This window comes from Coregonus lavaretus (assembly GCF_964263955.1).
Source record: "Coregonus lavaretus genome assembly, chromosome: 30".
In the NCBI taxonomy this organism is placed as follows: Eukaryota; Metazoa; Chordata; class Actinopteri; order Salmoniformes; family Salmonidae; genus Coregonus; species Coregonus lavaretus.
In genome coordinates this window covers 11289125-11306883 of record NC_140017.1, presented here as the reverse complement: position 1 = coordinate 11306883, position 17759 = coordinate 11289125, and the positions used below count along the sequence as shown (strand labels likewise).

Sequence of the window (17759 nt, the reverse complement as noted above, 5' to 3'; positions counted from 1 at the left end):
TAGTTGCCCAACAATATCTCAGCATCTCCAATTGTAAGTCAGGATGTGTGACGAGTACTGAGGATACGAAGAGGCAGGACTCAGACGCCGGAATCAACAATGTAAAGGTTTCCTTAACACTGAGCAAGAGCACAACAAAGCCTGAGTACAAGACACTAACAATCACAACACAACACTGAACAGTCCAGGGCTATATAGGGGTGGTGATGAGATGATGAGGTGCAGGTGCGCTGGAGGTGATTAGGATGCGTTGGGTTTCCATTCCGGTGTTGCCGAGGTGGTGCACTCAGACCGGTGGCTCAGTAGACCAGCGAATCAGTGCGCCGGAGGGGAGCAATCGGAGGAGACGTGACAGGATGTTATATTTGGATGATGAGCATCCTGAGTATATTGTGTAATTTATAAGGTCCTGTGGGAAATGGCTCACATAATTTAACTATTCACAGCTCATTAGAAATAAAAGTACTGAGGGGTTTCCATCTGGTTGTTAATGTCTTGAGTGGGTGTCTTTGGATGGGGAGCTGCTTCGTTTGTATTCCTGGACCTCTACTGGAGCTCTTTCTCTCTGCCAGGGCAACTGCAGTCTTCTCCCAAGTATGGTTGAATCAAGGTTCCACCAACTTATAGTCATTGAATATTTTGAATAATGTGTGATGAATGTGCTTTTGTGCTTTTGTTTAAATGTCAAGCTCAGACTCAAAGTCTAAACCAGAGTTCCCCAACTGGCGGCCCGGTGATTTTATTTGGCCCCCAAGTTTTTAATAAATAAATAATCATAATAATTCATATATATGTATATGAACTCCTTCAGGACTGTTGAAGCTGGTTGAGAGAATGTCAAGACTGTGCAAAGCTGTCATCAAGGCAAAGGGTGGCTACTTTGAAGAATCTCAAATATAAAATATATTTTGATTAGTTTAACACTCTTTTGGTTACAACATGATTCCATATGTGTTATTTCATAGTGTTGATGTCTTCACTATTATTCTACAATGTAGAAAATAGTAAAAATAAAGAAAAACCCTGGAATGAGTAGGTGTGTCCAAACTTTTGGCTGGTACTGTATATATATATATTTATTTTAAGTATTCCCACCATGTAAGCAAGGTATGAAATGATTATGTTTTAGTCAAATATTATATCTGTTTGGACTTCTTGCAGTCAATTTGCAGTCTACAAATTATTTGTAATAACGTTCCGGCCCCTTGACCATCCGCTCAAATAAAAATCGGCCCGCGGGTGAATCTAGTTAATGATCCCTGGTCTAAACCAAAGTAGAATAACTCAAACGGTGAATGTTTACCCATGGGATTCACAACCCTCTTTACCCACTGGGCAAAAACTGGTTGAATCAATGTTGTTTCCACATCATTTCAACAAAAAAATTATATGTGATGATGTAGAATCAAAATGGAAAACTGATTGGATTTGCAAAAAGTAATCAACGTAAGGGAATTTAGTATTTTTTTCACCCAACTTTTAACCTAAATCCAATGACATGGTGAATTATTTTGTTGATTTTATGTTGAATTCACGTTAGTTGACAACTCAACCAAATGTAAATCAAAACTAGACGTTAAACAGAGGTCTGTGCCCAGTGGGTATGCTTCAGATGCCTTACATGATCAACAATATGCTCTGGTAGTACTTGCATTGATAAGGACTCTGCTCTCGGTCCCTCTGAAGTGATTACACTGTTTGGAAACAAGCGTGAAAAAGATTCTCAAGTTGTCCCTTCAGCCTCATAGCTCTGTTAGTAGTGGAAGTAGTGTGTGAATAACTGTACAGTATGCTAATCTTACTAGGCAACCTGTTGGCCTGTTTACTACAGGCCAGGCAGGGGGAATGTGTTTTTATTTTGATTATATTGTGGCTGATTGTGAGCTCTGTCTGACATGGTGTCCATTGGCCAGTTAACACTAAGCCTGCTCACAAGGCCATGTTGGACCGGGGCTAAAGCCATCCCACCACTGAACAAAGAGCAGGGCTTTACCAGGGGGACACCCAAACTGCTGACTCTCAACTTGAGCTAATGCCGCCCCATTCTGTCCCGTTTCGCTCCTGTCGGCCTCTCTCTCTCCATCCATCCATCCCTCCCTCCCTCCCTCACTCACTCTCTATCTATCCCTCTCTCTCTCTCTTTCCCAGCCTGGGACCCTCTTTCTACACACTAGCACAGCAACAGCTAGGTCTTCCACCAGCCTACTGACAGACAGAGTGCTAACCTTCAGATAATTATCTGTCCATCCAGTTGCACCCATCTCTCTCTCTCTTTGTTTGTTTCTCAGTGTGTGTTTGTGTGTGTGTGCTCTGTGGGTTTACATCTCTTTGGACCATGTGTGAGTGTCTGCGTGGGATATTCAGAGTCACCTGGACACCCTCTTCCAATGCAGGTCAGTAGGGATGGGGGACAAAGGAATTGGGGATCTGCTGTTCATTAGCCCTGTTGTGGTTCCTAGTGATAGACATTGCTTTCTTGAGTTGCATTCAATAGATGAGTCTCTGGTGATGAGTAACAACATCATTGTCTTATTCTGTCTTGAATCAAATCTATTGGTTAATCCAATCTAGTTTTATTGGGGGAAATGTGTGTTCCAAAGTGGCTTTTATTTCACAGGAACAGTTTTTTATGAAGAGATGCAACTCAAATCAATTCTTAGTTTTAACCATAGACTTGCTTCAATGCCATGCTATGTGGTAGCACTAGCAACCCCTCCCACTCCAGTTGACCTCCCTTCTGAAACAAATTCCATCTCACGCTCTTGTTATTTATGTTAAAGGGTGGTTCCCCACCAAGTCTTTTGACTATAAATACACCTAGACGGAGGGCCAGGTCAAGGTGAAATGAAAAGAGGATATGAGCATTGTTTAGCTGACAGTTGTGTTAAGTTAGTATAACCTTATCTGGCAGACATTCCTGGTGTTATATGACGTCTGTGATGGCTTATCTACTGAGAACTGTTTCCTCCTTGTGACTTCTTAAATGCTTGGATGTTGTCCTGGTCTGAGACAGGGATCCACAGCTGGAGGGGATGCTTAGCAGATTTATGTTTTCTGGTTGCCATGTTTGTACATTTCATATTAGCTTTACCATATAAACTGTCTGGGTTTCTGTCCTCACAAAGTGCAGTCATATTAGCTAGCTTGTAGAAATGTTTTTCATCCCATCATCTATAGATATTGTGTCTGCTCGGTCTCTGTTTTTTTCAGTACACACACACATACACGCACGCACGCACGCACGCACGCACGCACGCACGCACACACACACACACACACACACACACACACACACACACACACACACACACACACACACACACACTGTTAAAGACCAGACAGCCATCATGTGACCACGTGACCAACGTCAGGAGTCAGTCAACATTATGGGCTGCAATCCAGATCCCAGTGGGGTTGTTTTCCCATGTAGCCTCCCACAGACAGCCTGCTCCGGTTTCCTGGCCCTGGCACAGCGAACCGCTGACAGGAAGGGATTGCTGGGCCGCTGGGACACTCTGTCCCGTGCCAAGCCAGCTGCCCGCCTCACCTCACCCTCCAATGCTCCTCACCCCCCTGTCTAAATCCTAGTTTTGTGTTAGCGGCGGAATGCAAAAATGACAGCGTTAACACAATGCAAGTGGCCTGATCCCCCTGGCAGCCTCCAGAGGCGGGCTTGTGTCCCTGGCCAGGGTCTGGGCTCACTGTGACCACCTGTGTGGCTCACATGGGGGTCCAGCTGGAAGAATGGAGGCTATTACTCCATGTCTATGCAGGCATGGTGGTTACTAACCACCACAGCACTCACTTTGACTATCTCAACTCTGCAAGCGGGGCAGTTTATATCAGGCCCTCAATACGCACAGCACACTCAGTGTTAAGATCACAACAACAGCTGCTCTTCCCAGAAGAGTCACACTTTCTCTAAATTAAGACCCAAGGCCTTTTCTTATTTTGAGCTCTAGGGATAAAAAAGCCCCACAACATCAGCTCCGCTATCCCAGATCAGAAGACAATTCCTTTTGTTATTCCTCCACTTTGTTTGACTCCTGAGGGAATTTAAACAATGTCACCAGCAGCCAGCCAGGCAGGCAGTTTACATGTCACTGAAGAAGAGTAGTCTCCTGTCTTTTTCTCAAATCTGCAGCAGGAGAAAGCTCATGCCACTCTGACTGAGTCCTGTCAAAGTTTTGTCCTCCCAAATCTTGATAGTCCTGCCCCTCACCTTCCTAATATGGGAGCATCCCTTTGCCCTCATCCAATCAGTGCTCTCGTTACGTCCCACCTAGAGATTTCCCCACTGAGGTTTCAGTGAAGGGACAGGCTGGCTGGTAACAGGGTGATCAGGAGAGAGTGAGTGAGAGTTTGACAGAGAACAGTGTGTGATTTCAGCTCTTCTGCCTGGTGAATCTCTCACCTCTACCCAGGGAGGAAGCACACTGAGACAGCAGTATCAACCAGGTAGGATGAGTCTCAATCTCACTACAGTGGAATTGTCTGACATCTGACTCATTAGGACTTCTTAGATCTGAGAGTTTGTTGACAGTTCATGTGGAAGAAGGGGGATTGTTGCAGTGGGTAGGTGCCGGTGGTGCAAGTATCTCAGGTTAGGATAGTGGCAGGACTTTTTTACCTCTGTGTTATGGATGTTCAACTGTTTGTACATAGTGCAGAATGGAATCAAGATCACTGGTGATAATATACTTTAGCACCGTTGCTTGAGAATTGCAATGTTCTCCCCCCCCCCCCCCCCCTTATTTTATAAAAAACTTTGTCCAACTGTGCAAAGTGTTGTGCAGCATAGACTGCACATTGCTAGGTATTGAGAACATAGTTATTATTTGTTGGATAAGTGCACAAGCCATTTAGAAGGACAAATGCCACTTGTAATGTTGATAACATAGGGCTATGTTACCATACAATATGCTCAGCATGGTTGTTGTGGATTGCTGCTGCCTGCTGCTGTTCCCGCTTGCATAGACTACTGATGAGGTAGCGGCGCACGGTTGTTTCAAACACTCAGTCTTAATTTTACACACGGGCAACAGCTGCAACCTGCCGGTCACATGATCTGAGTGTTGCTCCCCAGCCCACCAGCTTGGTATGCCATGGCAAGGTGGGTAGAATGGCAAACCCGCTATTGAGGGCAAGACCCACCCAGGATTAAGGCTAGGTTGGAATGACAGTAACAGACATATACTGTAAGTATTATGTAAAAGTATAAGCTGATCTAAAAGTTATATTCAAGTTATTTTTCCTTCCTCTGGTTCTTAGGCCACTGGTGACCTTGTGTCTCTGAAAAATTTGAATGTGTTGGTAATTTTAGAGGTGTTAATGTGTGCTTTGGGAATCGTTTATTGTAGCTATTTAAAAACAATCGGAAGGTTTAAAAAACGTAACAATTTTAAAGTTATGTTTATTTTTTTTAATCTATCTCAGCCAACAAATGTAGCAACTTCCATGGCTGCTCGTTAGGATGTTCGGTAATAACTGCTATCTGATTTGGAACTGTGTTCCCAAAGCCCTCTCCTCACTTTGATGGCATGTGTTGAATGTCTGTGTGTGTGATCCCCATGCCATTCCTCTGAGGACTGGGGGGTCAAATGTGTTAATGGGACATCAGCACCACCCATGGGGGTGGGGGGGACAGTCTGCTCTGGAGTTATCGTCACTCCAGGGACCTGTTATGAATGTTGTTGATATACTATAGATAGATGTTTATGCCACTGCATAGCGGGGTGTAATGCAGGCAGCTAACCCTTCCAAAATCCCGTCTCAAATTGGGAGACTGTATCTGACCCCCTAAAATGCTGTGGATTCAGCCAAGCCAGAGACATATACAGTGGGGAGAACAATTATTTGATACACTGCCGATTTTGCAGGTTTTCCTACTTACAAAACATGTAGAGGTCTGTAATTTTTATCATAGGTACACTTCAACTGTGAGAGACGGAATCTAAAACAAAAATCCAGAAAATCACATTGTATGATTTTTAAGTAATTTATTTGCATTTTATTGCATGACATAAGTATTTGATCACCTACCAACCAGTAAGAATTCCGGCTCTCACAGACCTGTTCGTTTTTCGGAAAAGCCAGAAAAGCAGAACTTAATATTTGGTACAGAAACCTTTGTTTGCAATTACAGAGATCATACGTTTCCTGTAGGTCTTGACCAGGTTTGCACACACTGCAGCAGGGATTTTGGACAGATCCTTCAGGTTTCGGGGCTGTCGCTGGGCAATACGGACTTTCAGCTCCCTCCAAAGATTTTCTATTGGGTTCAGGTCTGGAGACTGGCTAGGCCACTCCAGGACCTTGAGTTGCTTCTTACGGAGCCACTCCTTAGTTGCCCTGGCTGTGTGTTTCGGGTCGTTGTCATGCTGGAAGACCCAGCCACGACCCATCTTCAATGCTCTTACTGAGGGAATGAGGTTGTTGGCCAAGATCTCGCGATACATGGCCCCATCCATCCTCCCCTCAATATGGTACAGTCGTCCTGTCCCCTTTGCAGAAAAGTATCCCCAAAGAATGATGTTTCCACCTCCATGCTTCACGGTTGGGATGGTGTTCTTGGGGTTGTACTCATCCTTCTTCATCCTCCAAACACGGCGAGTGGAGTTTAGACCAAAAAGCTCTATTTTTGTCTCATCAGACCACATTACCTTCTCCCATTCCTCCTCTGGATCATCTAGATGGTCATTGGCAAACTTCAGACGGGCCTGGACATGCGCTGGCTTGAGCAGGGGGACCTTGCGTGCGCTACAGGATTTTAATCCATGACGGCGTAGTGTGTTACTAATGGTTTTCTTTGAGACTGTGGTCCCAGCTCTCTTCAGGTCATTGACCAGGTCCTGCCGTGTAGTTCTGGGCTGATCCCTCACCTTCCTCAAGATCATTGATGCCCCACGAGGTGAGATCTTGCATGGAGCCCCAGACCGAGGGTGATTGACCGTCATCTTGAACTTCTTCCATTTTCTAATAATTGCGCCAACAGTTGTTGCCTTCTCACCAAGCTGCTTGCCTATTGTCCTGTAGCCCATCCCAGCCTTGTGCAGGTCTACAATTTTATCCCTGATGTCCTTACACAGCTCTCTGGTCTTGGCCGTTGTGGAGAGGTTGGAGTCTGTTTGATTGAGTGTGTGGACAGGTGTCTTTTATACAGGTAGCGAGTTCAAACAGGTGCAGTTAATACAGGTAATGAGTGGAGAACAGGAGGGCTTCTTAAAGAAAAACTAACAGGTCTGTGAGAGCCGGAATTCTTACTGGTTGGTAGGTGATCAAATACTTATGTCATGCAATAAAATGCAAATTAATTACTTAAAAATCATACAATGTGATTTTCTGGATGTATGTTTTAGATTCCGTCTCTCACAGTTGAAGTGTACCTATGATAAAAATTACAGACCTCTACATGCTTTGTAAGTAGGAAAACCTGCAAAATCGGCAGTGTATCAAATACTTGTTCTCCCCACTGTAGATATATCATAAGACAGATTTTAATGTAAATATAAGTGTTTATGACTGTTTCTTTACTGGGAATGTGTAGGATTCATGGGTATAAAATCACAGGAATCCTATCCTGTTTGAGCTGTAGGGGAGTGTGACAAGTTAGTATGAATTAATGTGTATAAGAAAACAAATTATGACAGTTTCCTAGAGACAGGTTTCTTGAGCAGTGGGCGGGTTGGTAGTAGACGAGGAAGTAGCAGGGTCAAGAGGCAGTTGGGCGATTTGGAGGGAGCTGAGGAAACTCACAAGGAAACATAGTTTGACACAGGGAAACAGCCATGAAAATACACAGATAAAAGCTGGATTTAAGATGAATGTCAGTGCTTTGAATACATTTATTCGTCACCCAACAGTGCTATATTTGACATTATCATGGGAGAAGGAGGGTTGTTTGTGTCTTGCCCTCCTTGTTGAGTATTTATCTCACAAAATATCCTGGTTTCCTGTTTACAAAGAGGCATTTCCTGTCCGCCTCAGGGTGTGCCTGATTTCTTCATCTGAGCTTTCAAAGGACAAGAAGAACCTCTCCATGTCTGAACTTCAGTTCCCACAGTCCTCTTCAAAGACAGACATCTCTGGATGAGGAGCCTTTATAACTGCGACTGGCTAAGACAATCCCATATTCAGTCCAATGTTACATGTTAGTTTTGTGTATTCAGGTTGTGCATTACCTGATTCCACCTTACAATTCTGAGGAGACTACAGACTCTGCAAAAACTCTGACTGATTTATGTTCAGGGAGCACATGATGCTTTAGGAATACAGGTTGGGTATTACTATACTATACCTCTCATCAGAGTCATAGGACTGATTACCTCCATGTTTCGACCAGACGTATGTATGTCTGTATTCACAAGTTACAGACACTGAAACCTTATTCTGTCCACGTGCTGACTTATTAACGGTCCAAGGCAACTGCTAGTGAAGAATATAATATACCACGATTAATTATAGATGTCTCTTGTTTCATAATGTTTGGTGTTTAAATAGGATATTGTATCTGAGATATATTTGTGTACCTTGTGGTATAACAGTAGCACAGTGTGGTCCAACTGAATAGTTTAAAGCAGGGGTGGGCAATCATTTCGGCTCCAGGGCCACATTTCAAAATTCAGCGGAGGGCCTCGCAGATTTTTTCCGGACCGATTTCTTTGTCAAAAACAATTTGCGGGCCAGAAAAAGTGCAGTTATTTGAAAACATATAGTTTCATGATCATTTCTATATACTTTATTTTTAGTCTGGAGTGTTTTTTTTTACCAAAACGAATCTGTATGGTTTAAAGTCTCAGACATTTCTGTGAATGCCAGCTATGCCGAGTAGGGCTTTTTCTTCATTGTCCTGATGAACAGGGAATTGACAACATCCAACAGTGAACATTGTGGAGTCTAACGTGGGTTTGGTTTGGACACAGTTGTGGGAATACATTTTAGATTTTATGAATATTTTTATTTTTACACCACAACTCAAGCTGGTATAGGTCACCTCTAATAGAAGTAGTCCATCTTCATGGGAAAGTAGAGATCAATAACTGACGAAAACAGATGGAGGCATTTGGTAACACTAAAATCTATGTGTAGCAGTTTTATGAGGTCTCTTCATGACTCATAATGTGCCCCAGCATTGAACTGTTTAAATAAACTGTTTCTCCAAATCCAATAGCTTTAGAATAACTTTATCCCAGAGTTGTACACAAACTAACCACTTTTTCTCTGTACATTTTGATGCTATTTGGTTGATACATTTGCACGTCAACTTATTACAGGAATAGTATTGATTAACAGCGTACACAAAGGCTCCTTTCTCTTCATCCTGGGTCTCATGACACTCATTGAATTAGCACCAATCAGGTTAGCTTTCTCCACACAGCAGGTCTGTAGCTGCTCTGTGTGTGTCTGAATACTACATACTATGGCTGTACATATGGGGTAACTGGTGGTAGACTATCAATGTGATGGTTACTGTAGATGACTCTCCAATGTTTTCAGTCCAAGTGAAATAGATTTTCTTGCCACTTTGGAGGATGCTCTTTTAGTTGCCTAGTTGCTAACCCAATTACTGTAACTCTCCAAATGATGGAGAAAAACAAACACAATTTATCCTCTGCAGAATTCATTAGTATTTGGACATGGTGTCTAGATGACTAGCCAAATCAGTGTCCAAAGTGACTGACCTGGAAGCCCCTAGGACTCAACTGCTGCAAAGAATACGCAGGGCAAATGAGACACACAGCGCTTCCTATCAGAGCTATGTTTACTGTATGTGGGGACATTTAAATATTCATAAGGTGCATATATTAGTCCCATTTCCTACTACATAGTACCCACACTGTGTATTTGTTGGAACTCTGTGAGTGAAACAGTCTGGTCTCCACTGCTGAAAGCATGTCCCTGAGACCTCTCTAGATCTGGGTGTTCTATTTGCTTGTAGTTGTTGAACAATATTCTTCTTCTGAAAGACAATTCCAGTATCAAACACTATGATGGAAAAGGGTAGGTCTATGCTAAGAACTCAGTTGTGCAGGTATATTTAAAAGGGTATATTTATGAAAGCAATGCAAAGTACCATACTAATGGGCACAATACCAATGGCAGAAACCTGACTTCATAACCACTCCACAATAGAGCCAAATAGAAACATATTTAAATTATAATTGGATTAGGTGTTGTTTAATTGGAGATTAGATAGCTCATATCGCTTTCATTACTCTGGCGTTGTTGTTGTTGCACAATCTGCCAAAAACAAAGCCACACATCACCAGATCCCATTCTTATCCCATTCCTAACTAGTGTCCTGACTGACACCCTGCTGAGTCTGGGATCAGGCTGTTTGATGTTGGGAGAATGTTAGTGAACTGTCCTGTCCTGTCCTTTCCCATATCCTAGAAGCAAATAGCTGACCCCCAAGTCAAGGTCTGTTACTTCATTATCAAATCTAATGGGGGGGGGGGGGGGGTCTCTAAATAATGCTAATTTAACCATTCTTCTATTTGTAGCCTAATGCTACAATGGTAAATATTCAAATAAAAGCTTATTCTGAATTATACAAACAACCCCACCTCTGTGTCATGGTTTTAAAAAAGTCAATAATGTGGCTGCACTGCAAACGCATCAATTAATTCAGGCTACAAGAGTGTAGACCTAATGACAATCGCCTAATGGTGTTTTGTAACAGAAGTCTCTTTCCATAGCTCAGTTGGTAGAGCATGGCGCTTGCAATGCCAGGGTTGTGGGTTCATTTCCCACGGGGGGGGCAGTATGAAAATGTATGCACTCACTAAACTGTAAGTTGCTCTGGATAAGAGCGTCTGCTAAATGACTAAAATATAGAAAATGTGCACAGTGCACTGTTTGGATGCTGGAATAATTTTAAAGTGGACGAACATGCGCAGGTAGCCTACTTTTCAAGTGATTTGTTTGACAACCAGATGAAAACATCATGACTGGTTGTGTCCATGTGTTCATGCCACATTAAAAGGTAATACATTTTTACCATTAAATGACATCTTTACGATTAGGCCCATCAAAGAATGTCAAGCTCGTGCACACATAGAGTAGGGGGTCCCATTGAAAAAATAGAGACCTCCCCCAATGTCACGGTATAATTTGCACTCTGCTTTACCTGGGTATTATGGACACATGCTAAGTATTGAATGTTTTTAATTCAGCTCAAAGGTTTGTTTAATTTAGCTATGCCAAGAAGTTAGAGCCATTTAGCTATTTCTTGATACCGGTATTAACATTATATAGATCATAAAAGATCAGATGCGTAACAGCCTTATTATTGTGAGGTCCAGTACTCATGAAGCATTCTATCCAAGGCGGGTGTCCCTGCTTTCACAACGTTTAGCCATCCTGAACAGGAGCACTCTGAATCTCTGTAATTTGTTCTCGTGACCGGCTGAGATACCCGATACTCTGACACCACCCATGAGAAATATGCTGACACTGAATACTGGATCCCCCCTTGAGAAACACGCACACATGCATAAACACACACCAAGAAGCCATCACATGAAACCAAAAGGGTAGGGCATGCATGACATTGCTGGGCGCCAAACCATATAGTGGAAAAAAAGTAAAGTGCCTCCTACCTATAAGTAGAGGGGTATTGAGGGGCTAGGGTGGGTGGTGCAGGGATATGCAAAACCATGGAAATAATTCCAAGAGTGCCATAGCGATGCACCACAGTCTGAGAGGCCGGTCACTAAATCAAATAGTTGGAAATCCATGGGCATGCTGCAATACCTGCGTCAAGCTAAAAAAATCTTATATCCATGTGTGTATCCATGTATCCATGACATTATGTCAAGCCAATGTAGCAGTGTGGTCAAAACAGACAAAGTAAAGCCATTGATGATGTCTATGAAGTGCTATAGTCTTGTTGAGATCTCTGATGTGTCCGCTGTCAGTGCATAACACGCCAACATTGACACAATCTCCTTCTGTTTGCAGACTCTGACAGAGAATTGGAAGAAAGTCATGTATTTACCCATGCCAGAGAACCAGCCGTGAGTAGCCACTATCTGTCTTTCACTTGTTCCAGACATGCTATTTACCATATCTGAGGTGGTTTACTGCAGTGCTATTTACTGACCTGTTGAACTTGGTATCTCCTCTACTGAGCCAGGTGAAATACAAAAGGCGGTCGCCCCCTTCAGACAGGCCTCCCACCACCCCCCACACCAACCCTCACCACAGGCCTCCCACCGCCCCCCACGCCAACCCTCACCACAGTGCCTCCACAGAGGACCAGGAGAGCCCAGAGAGAGTGGTGAGTGGAGACTGTTTGGATACCCTTACACACTCAAGCCAGGCAAGGATAGGATGAACTTTAATGTCCCCGAGGGGAAAATTGTCTTAGACACACAGTACTGCTGTATACAAAATAGACACTATACATTACACACTCAACATAATACATACATTGCATGTTATCCCTGACATACACATTGTACACTTCTCATACAGTCACATACAGAATACATATTGCACATTTCCCTTACATTCTGTCAGTGGCGTACTAACCCAGCTCACTTTATGATAGACATGGGAATGAAGGAGTGCTTAGACTCGTTCAGCTTACATGTAGGACCCTATAGCGTCAGAGGGGAGGAGCTGATACTCGGAATGAAGTACATGGGAGGGGTCTAAAAATAAATAAGGAAAGCAAACAATACACTGTGTGTTTATGGACATGCACTCACTGGTGTATAATATTTTCACGTCACTCGTATATTCTATTTTTTTAAAAAGTTGAAGTATTTTAGAATTGACAACAGTATTATGCATTATAATAATGTTTATGACATATCCTCTAGTCCCCAACACCTGTGCATATTTGGAGGTGTGCTAACTCAAGAGGTCAATTGTTGTTGCCACTGTGCCCTGCTGTATGAAAACAGTGGCATCTCTGCTGAGCTTGGCTAAAAGAATGATTGTTTATGTTGAGAGAAGCGACCGGGGGAGAGAATGACCTCAGCAGGTTTTGACTGTGTCATTGTACTTTAGTCAGTGAGGTTGGGGCCAGGGCTGCAGCTAACACAGAGCTTATGGAGTATGTAATATTCCTATGTCCAAGCCCATGTGATGAGAGAAGTAATGTCTCCAATCTCATAATGAGTGTGGCTATAATGAAGGTATTCTGTCAATCCCTAATAGGTATTTTCTCTCCATATCCCAAAGCATTCATTGGCTAGTTCCGTTGGCGCAAGCACACACACACACACACACACACACACGCGCGCATCAAGCTCATTGGGGTTCAATCCCCTATGCTTACAAACTCATTTACCTGCCAAATACTTTAATCCAAAGGATTTACAGATAACACACAATAACCTATATTGTATGTTGCCCATGCAAGATTTGAACCCATAAGAAACTATTATCATTACTATCATGGTCCAATCAACTGAGCCATCAACACAGACACAATGCTTCCTTCCTTTTAGGTTCAGAAAGAGAAACTTCATGCAGAGCTGAAGCAGGTGCTGAGTCTGAAGAGAAGCCACCTGAAAGAGACGTCTCGTTTGGCCCAAGCAGAGATGGATTCCTCAACAGAGGCCCAAGCAGTGGTAAAGAGACAAGAAACAACTAATACTCATGAAACAGTAGCCACGTTGTTTGTTGATATCACTGTAGATATTTACACAGGCCTAGAAAACGCTCAGAATTGCATGCCATTCTACGGTTTACATTTGAAGACAAGAGACTTGTGAGGAAACCCTCTCCTCTGGTGTGTCTTTACAGGAGGAAACTGCATCTGAGGTGGTGGAGGTTGTGGTGGAGACAGAGGCTGAGGCTGGAGCCAGCGGCTACAGTGTCACAGGTGGAGGGGAGCGAGGCATCTTCATTAAGGACGTCCTTAAAGACTCCACTGCAGCAAAGCATCTTAGCCTCCAGCAAGGTAACTGGACGGGGAAATTAGAGTTACATGAATATAAAGATATGAGACACAGCTGAGGTAAATGAGTTATGGACTAGTTTAGTAGATAGAAAAAGAAATGAGAATGTTCAACAGTAATCTATTCAAACATAAATTAATTCCTTACTAGAAATAACTTAAAATGTTGAAACCATCTTGTTTCTCCCCATCTGTATCCCTTCCTCGTGTACGTGTAACTTCCATTAAGTGTATTGTGTATTTTATTGTAAGTCATTTCATTGACCAATCACCTTGTTCTGACGTGTATACTGTACTGTACATTATCTTGTGCAAATAAAATGGAAACATCAAAATGCCATGCTCTTTCATATCCTTCCTTTGATTGTCAAAGCAAACCACAACTATAAGACTTCAACATTTCCCCCTGTTCACTTTATCTAATGTGTGCTGTGTGCATATTAACGTTTGTCTGGTTGATTGGTGTCCTTGCAGGAGATCAGTTGCTCAGTGCAAGAGTCTACTTTGACAATGTGAAGTATGAGGATGCCCTGAAGATCTTGCAGTGTGCGGAGCCTTATAAAGTATCCTTTTTCCTGAAGAGGACCATCGCCGGCGCTGATGTCACCATGCACCCTGGCGCCACCAGCTTGGAACTGAAAGGACCCAAAACCAAGATGCAGAAAATGGTACGGCTTTGATAGTATTTGTAATTGCCAATTTGACAATGAGATATACAACTAGGTATTCCAGATTAATCAGGTTCATGTCCAACTAACTCATGCTTCTATCTCTGTTGCAGAGTGTCAAGAGCGTCAAACCTTTCAAAGCAAAGAAAAAGAGGGGAGGACGTTTCGGATTGAAAAGGCTGAAGGAGAACAAGAAAGGGAGCACTGGAGCAGAGTTGGAGATGGAGGGATCACCTTCCAAGGTGGAGCTCAACCCCGTTGACGTGGAGTTTGCCTTCCCCAAGTTCAAGCTGAGGAAAGATGGGAAGGCAGAGGGAACTGAGCAGCATGGAGGAGTGGTCACCACTGGCAGGAAGAAGAGGATTATAAGGTGTCCCAGGATGAAAGCAAAGGGTGCTGAGGCGGCTACAGGAGAAGTTGACATGACGCAACCAGAGGGACAGGCAGATGTCTCCCTGCCAGACGTGCGTGGAGCTAAAATCAAAGTCAAAGGAAAGGGCCACAGGTTCGGAATTCATTTCCCTAAAACAAAAAAGACAATATCGGACATTGCCTTGTCTGGAGGGTCCCTGGAGCTGAAACCTCCTGATGTCAAATTCACACCACCCTCAGTGGAATTCAGTTTGCCATCTGGAAACAAGGATGTTGACCTACAGAAAGCAGAAGTGAAAGTAAAGGAGGGGTCAAAGTTTATACATCGAAATGTAGAGCTTTCATTAGGACTCCCCTCAGCCCGTCACTCTGATGAAATTGATAATGAGATAAAAGCAAAAGGTTTAGCTGAAGGAGTTGAAGGGTCAACAGGCCTGTCTGGCATTAAAATGCCAGCTATTGACATCTCTGCACCCAACATCGATCTGCAGCTGGACACCCGGCGTAGAGTGCCAGACGAGATAGAGGGACCCTTTTTTAAAGGGCCAAATATATCCATGCCCAAAATTGACATCTCATTACCAAAGATTGGATCATCTAATATGGATATTGAATGTCCAGAAAAGGGTGGGAAAATTAGCCTACCAACTGTTGACATTTCACTGCCAAAGATGACACCAGGAGAAGCCAATGTTGATGTGGAAGGACACATTGGAAAAGGAGGCAAGTTCAAAACGCCAACTTTCGATGTTTCTCTTCCAAAATTCAAGTCTTCAGAGGAGGACATGAATATAGAGGGGCCTGAAGTCAAAGGGGAGTTCAACATGCCAAAAGTTGACCTTTTATGCCCAAAAGGTAAAGCACAGGGAGCGATGGACATTGAAGGATACTTAGGAAAAGGAGGTAAATTTCAGATGCCCACATTTGACATTTCTCTACCAAAAATGAAGTCATCAGAGAGAGAAATTAATGTAGAAGGACCTGAAGTGAAGGGTGGCAAAATTCAAATGCCCTCTATTGACATATCTCCCCCTAAAGGAAAAGCAGAGGGGAATATTAACATTGAGGAACATTCTGGAAAAGGAGGCAAGTTCAAAATGCCCTCATGTGACATTTCTCTTCCTAAAATGAAGGGTGATGTCAGTTTAGAGGGACCTGAATTGAAAGGGGGAAAGTTTGAAATGCCCACACTTGATATTTCCCTTGCCAAAGAAAAAGCAGAGGGTGAAGTCAATATTGATGCAAATGTAGGAAAAGAAGGAACGTTCAAAATGCCCACATTTGATATCTCTCTTCCAAAAATGAGGTCGTCAGGAACAGAAGTTGATGTAGAAGGGCCTGATGTAAAAGGAAGAAAGTTCCACATGCCACAAGTAGACATTTCCCTACCCAAAGGAAAAATTGAAATTGACATTGAGGGAAATTCTGGAAAAAGAGGGACGTTTCAAATGTCCTCATTTGATGTCTCGCTTCCAAAAATAAAGTTACCAGAGGGTGACATGAAAATAGAAGGATCTGATGTGAAAGGCAGCACATTTCATATACCCACTATAGATTGTTCACTTCCAACAGGAAAAATAGAAGGTGACATCAGTGTTGAAGGAGATGCATTTAAAGGCGGAAAGTTTCACATGCCTTCACTTGATATTTCTCCTCCAAAAGTGAAGTTACCAGAGGGTAAAGCCAAAGTAGAAAGCCCTGAAATTAAAGGTGGAAAGGTTAAAATGCCAAATATTGATGTTTCCCTTCCAAAAGGCAAAACAGCGGGAGAAGTTAACACTGAAGGCCATGTCAGTAAAGGGGGCAAGTTTAAGATGCCCAAATTCGGCATTTCTTTTCCGAAGTTGAAGTCACCAGAGGGTAAGGTCAACATAGAGGGACCTGAAGTCAAAGGAGGGAAGTTTCACATGCCTACAGTTGACATTTCACTACCAAAAGGAAAAGCGGAAGGTGACATCAATGTTGAAGGAGATTCTGAAGCAGGAGGCAAATTTAATATGCCCACATGTGACATTTCCCTTCCAAAAATGAAGTCACTAGAAGCAGATATCAGTTTAGAAGGACCAGAAGTCAAAGGAGGGAAGTTTCATATGCCAACAATTGACCTTTCCCTTCCCAAGGGAAAGGGGGAAATTGACAGTGAAGGACATTCTGGAAAAGGAGGCAAGTTCCAAATGCCAGCATTGGATATATCACTTCCAAAAATGAAGACACCAGAAGGTGAAGTCAGCCTAGAAGGCCCTGAAGTCAAAGAGGGGAACATTAATATGCCAACGATGAACATTTCTCTTCCAAAAGGAAAAATGGAAGGAGATGCTAAGGGACATGCAAGCAAAGGGAGCAAATTTCACATGCCCTCAGTTGACATTTCCCTTCCAAAAATGAAGTTTCCTGAAGGTGAAGTCAAAGTAGAAGGCCCCGAAGCCAAAGGGGGAAAGATTGAAATGCCATCGATTGATATATCACTTCCCAAAGGAAAAATGGAGGGGGAAATTGACATTGAAGGACATTCTGGAAAAGGAGGAAGATTTCACATGCCTACATTTGATGTTTCCCTTCCAAAAATGAAGTCACTAGAAGCAGATATCAGTTTAGAAGGACCGGACATCAAAGGAGGGAAGTTTCATATGCCAACAATGGACTTTTCCCTTCCCAAGGGAAAGGGTGAGATTGACACTCAAGGACATTCTGGAAAAGGAGTCAAGTTCCAAATGCCAGCATTGGATATATCACTTCCAAAAATGAAGACATCAGAAGGTGAAGTCAGCCTAGAAGGCCCTGAGATGAAAGGTGGAAAGTTTGAAATA

The 17759-nt window shown here is 43.0% G+C and overlaps 1 protein-coding gene across 1 annotated transcript; it reads left to right on the top strand.

Moving 5' to 3' along the window:
- Positions 1-2335: 2335 nt before the first annotated feature.
- LOC311105742 (uncharacterized protein) lies at positions 2336-14021 on the top strand (the record flags this gene model as incomplete). Its single annotated transcript, XM_084147951.1, has 5 exons — positions 2336-2393; positions 11962-12017; positions 12137-12280; positions 13461-13583; positions 13759-14021. The coding sequence occupies 5 exons, from the start codon at positions 2336-2338 to the stop codon at positions 13969-13971; spliced, it is 594 nt and encodes a 197-aa protein (XP_084004077.1). The 3' UTR covers positions 13972-14021.
- Positions 14022-17759: the final 3738 nt, after the last annotated feature.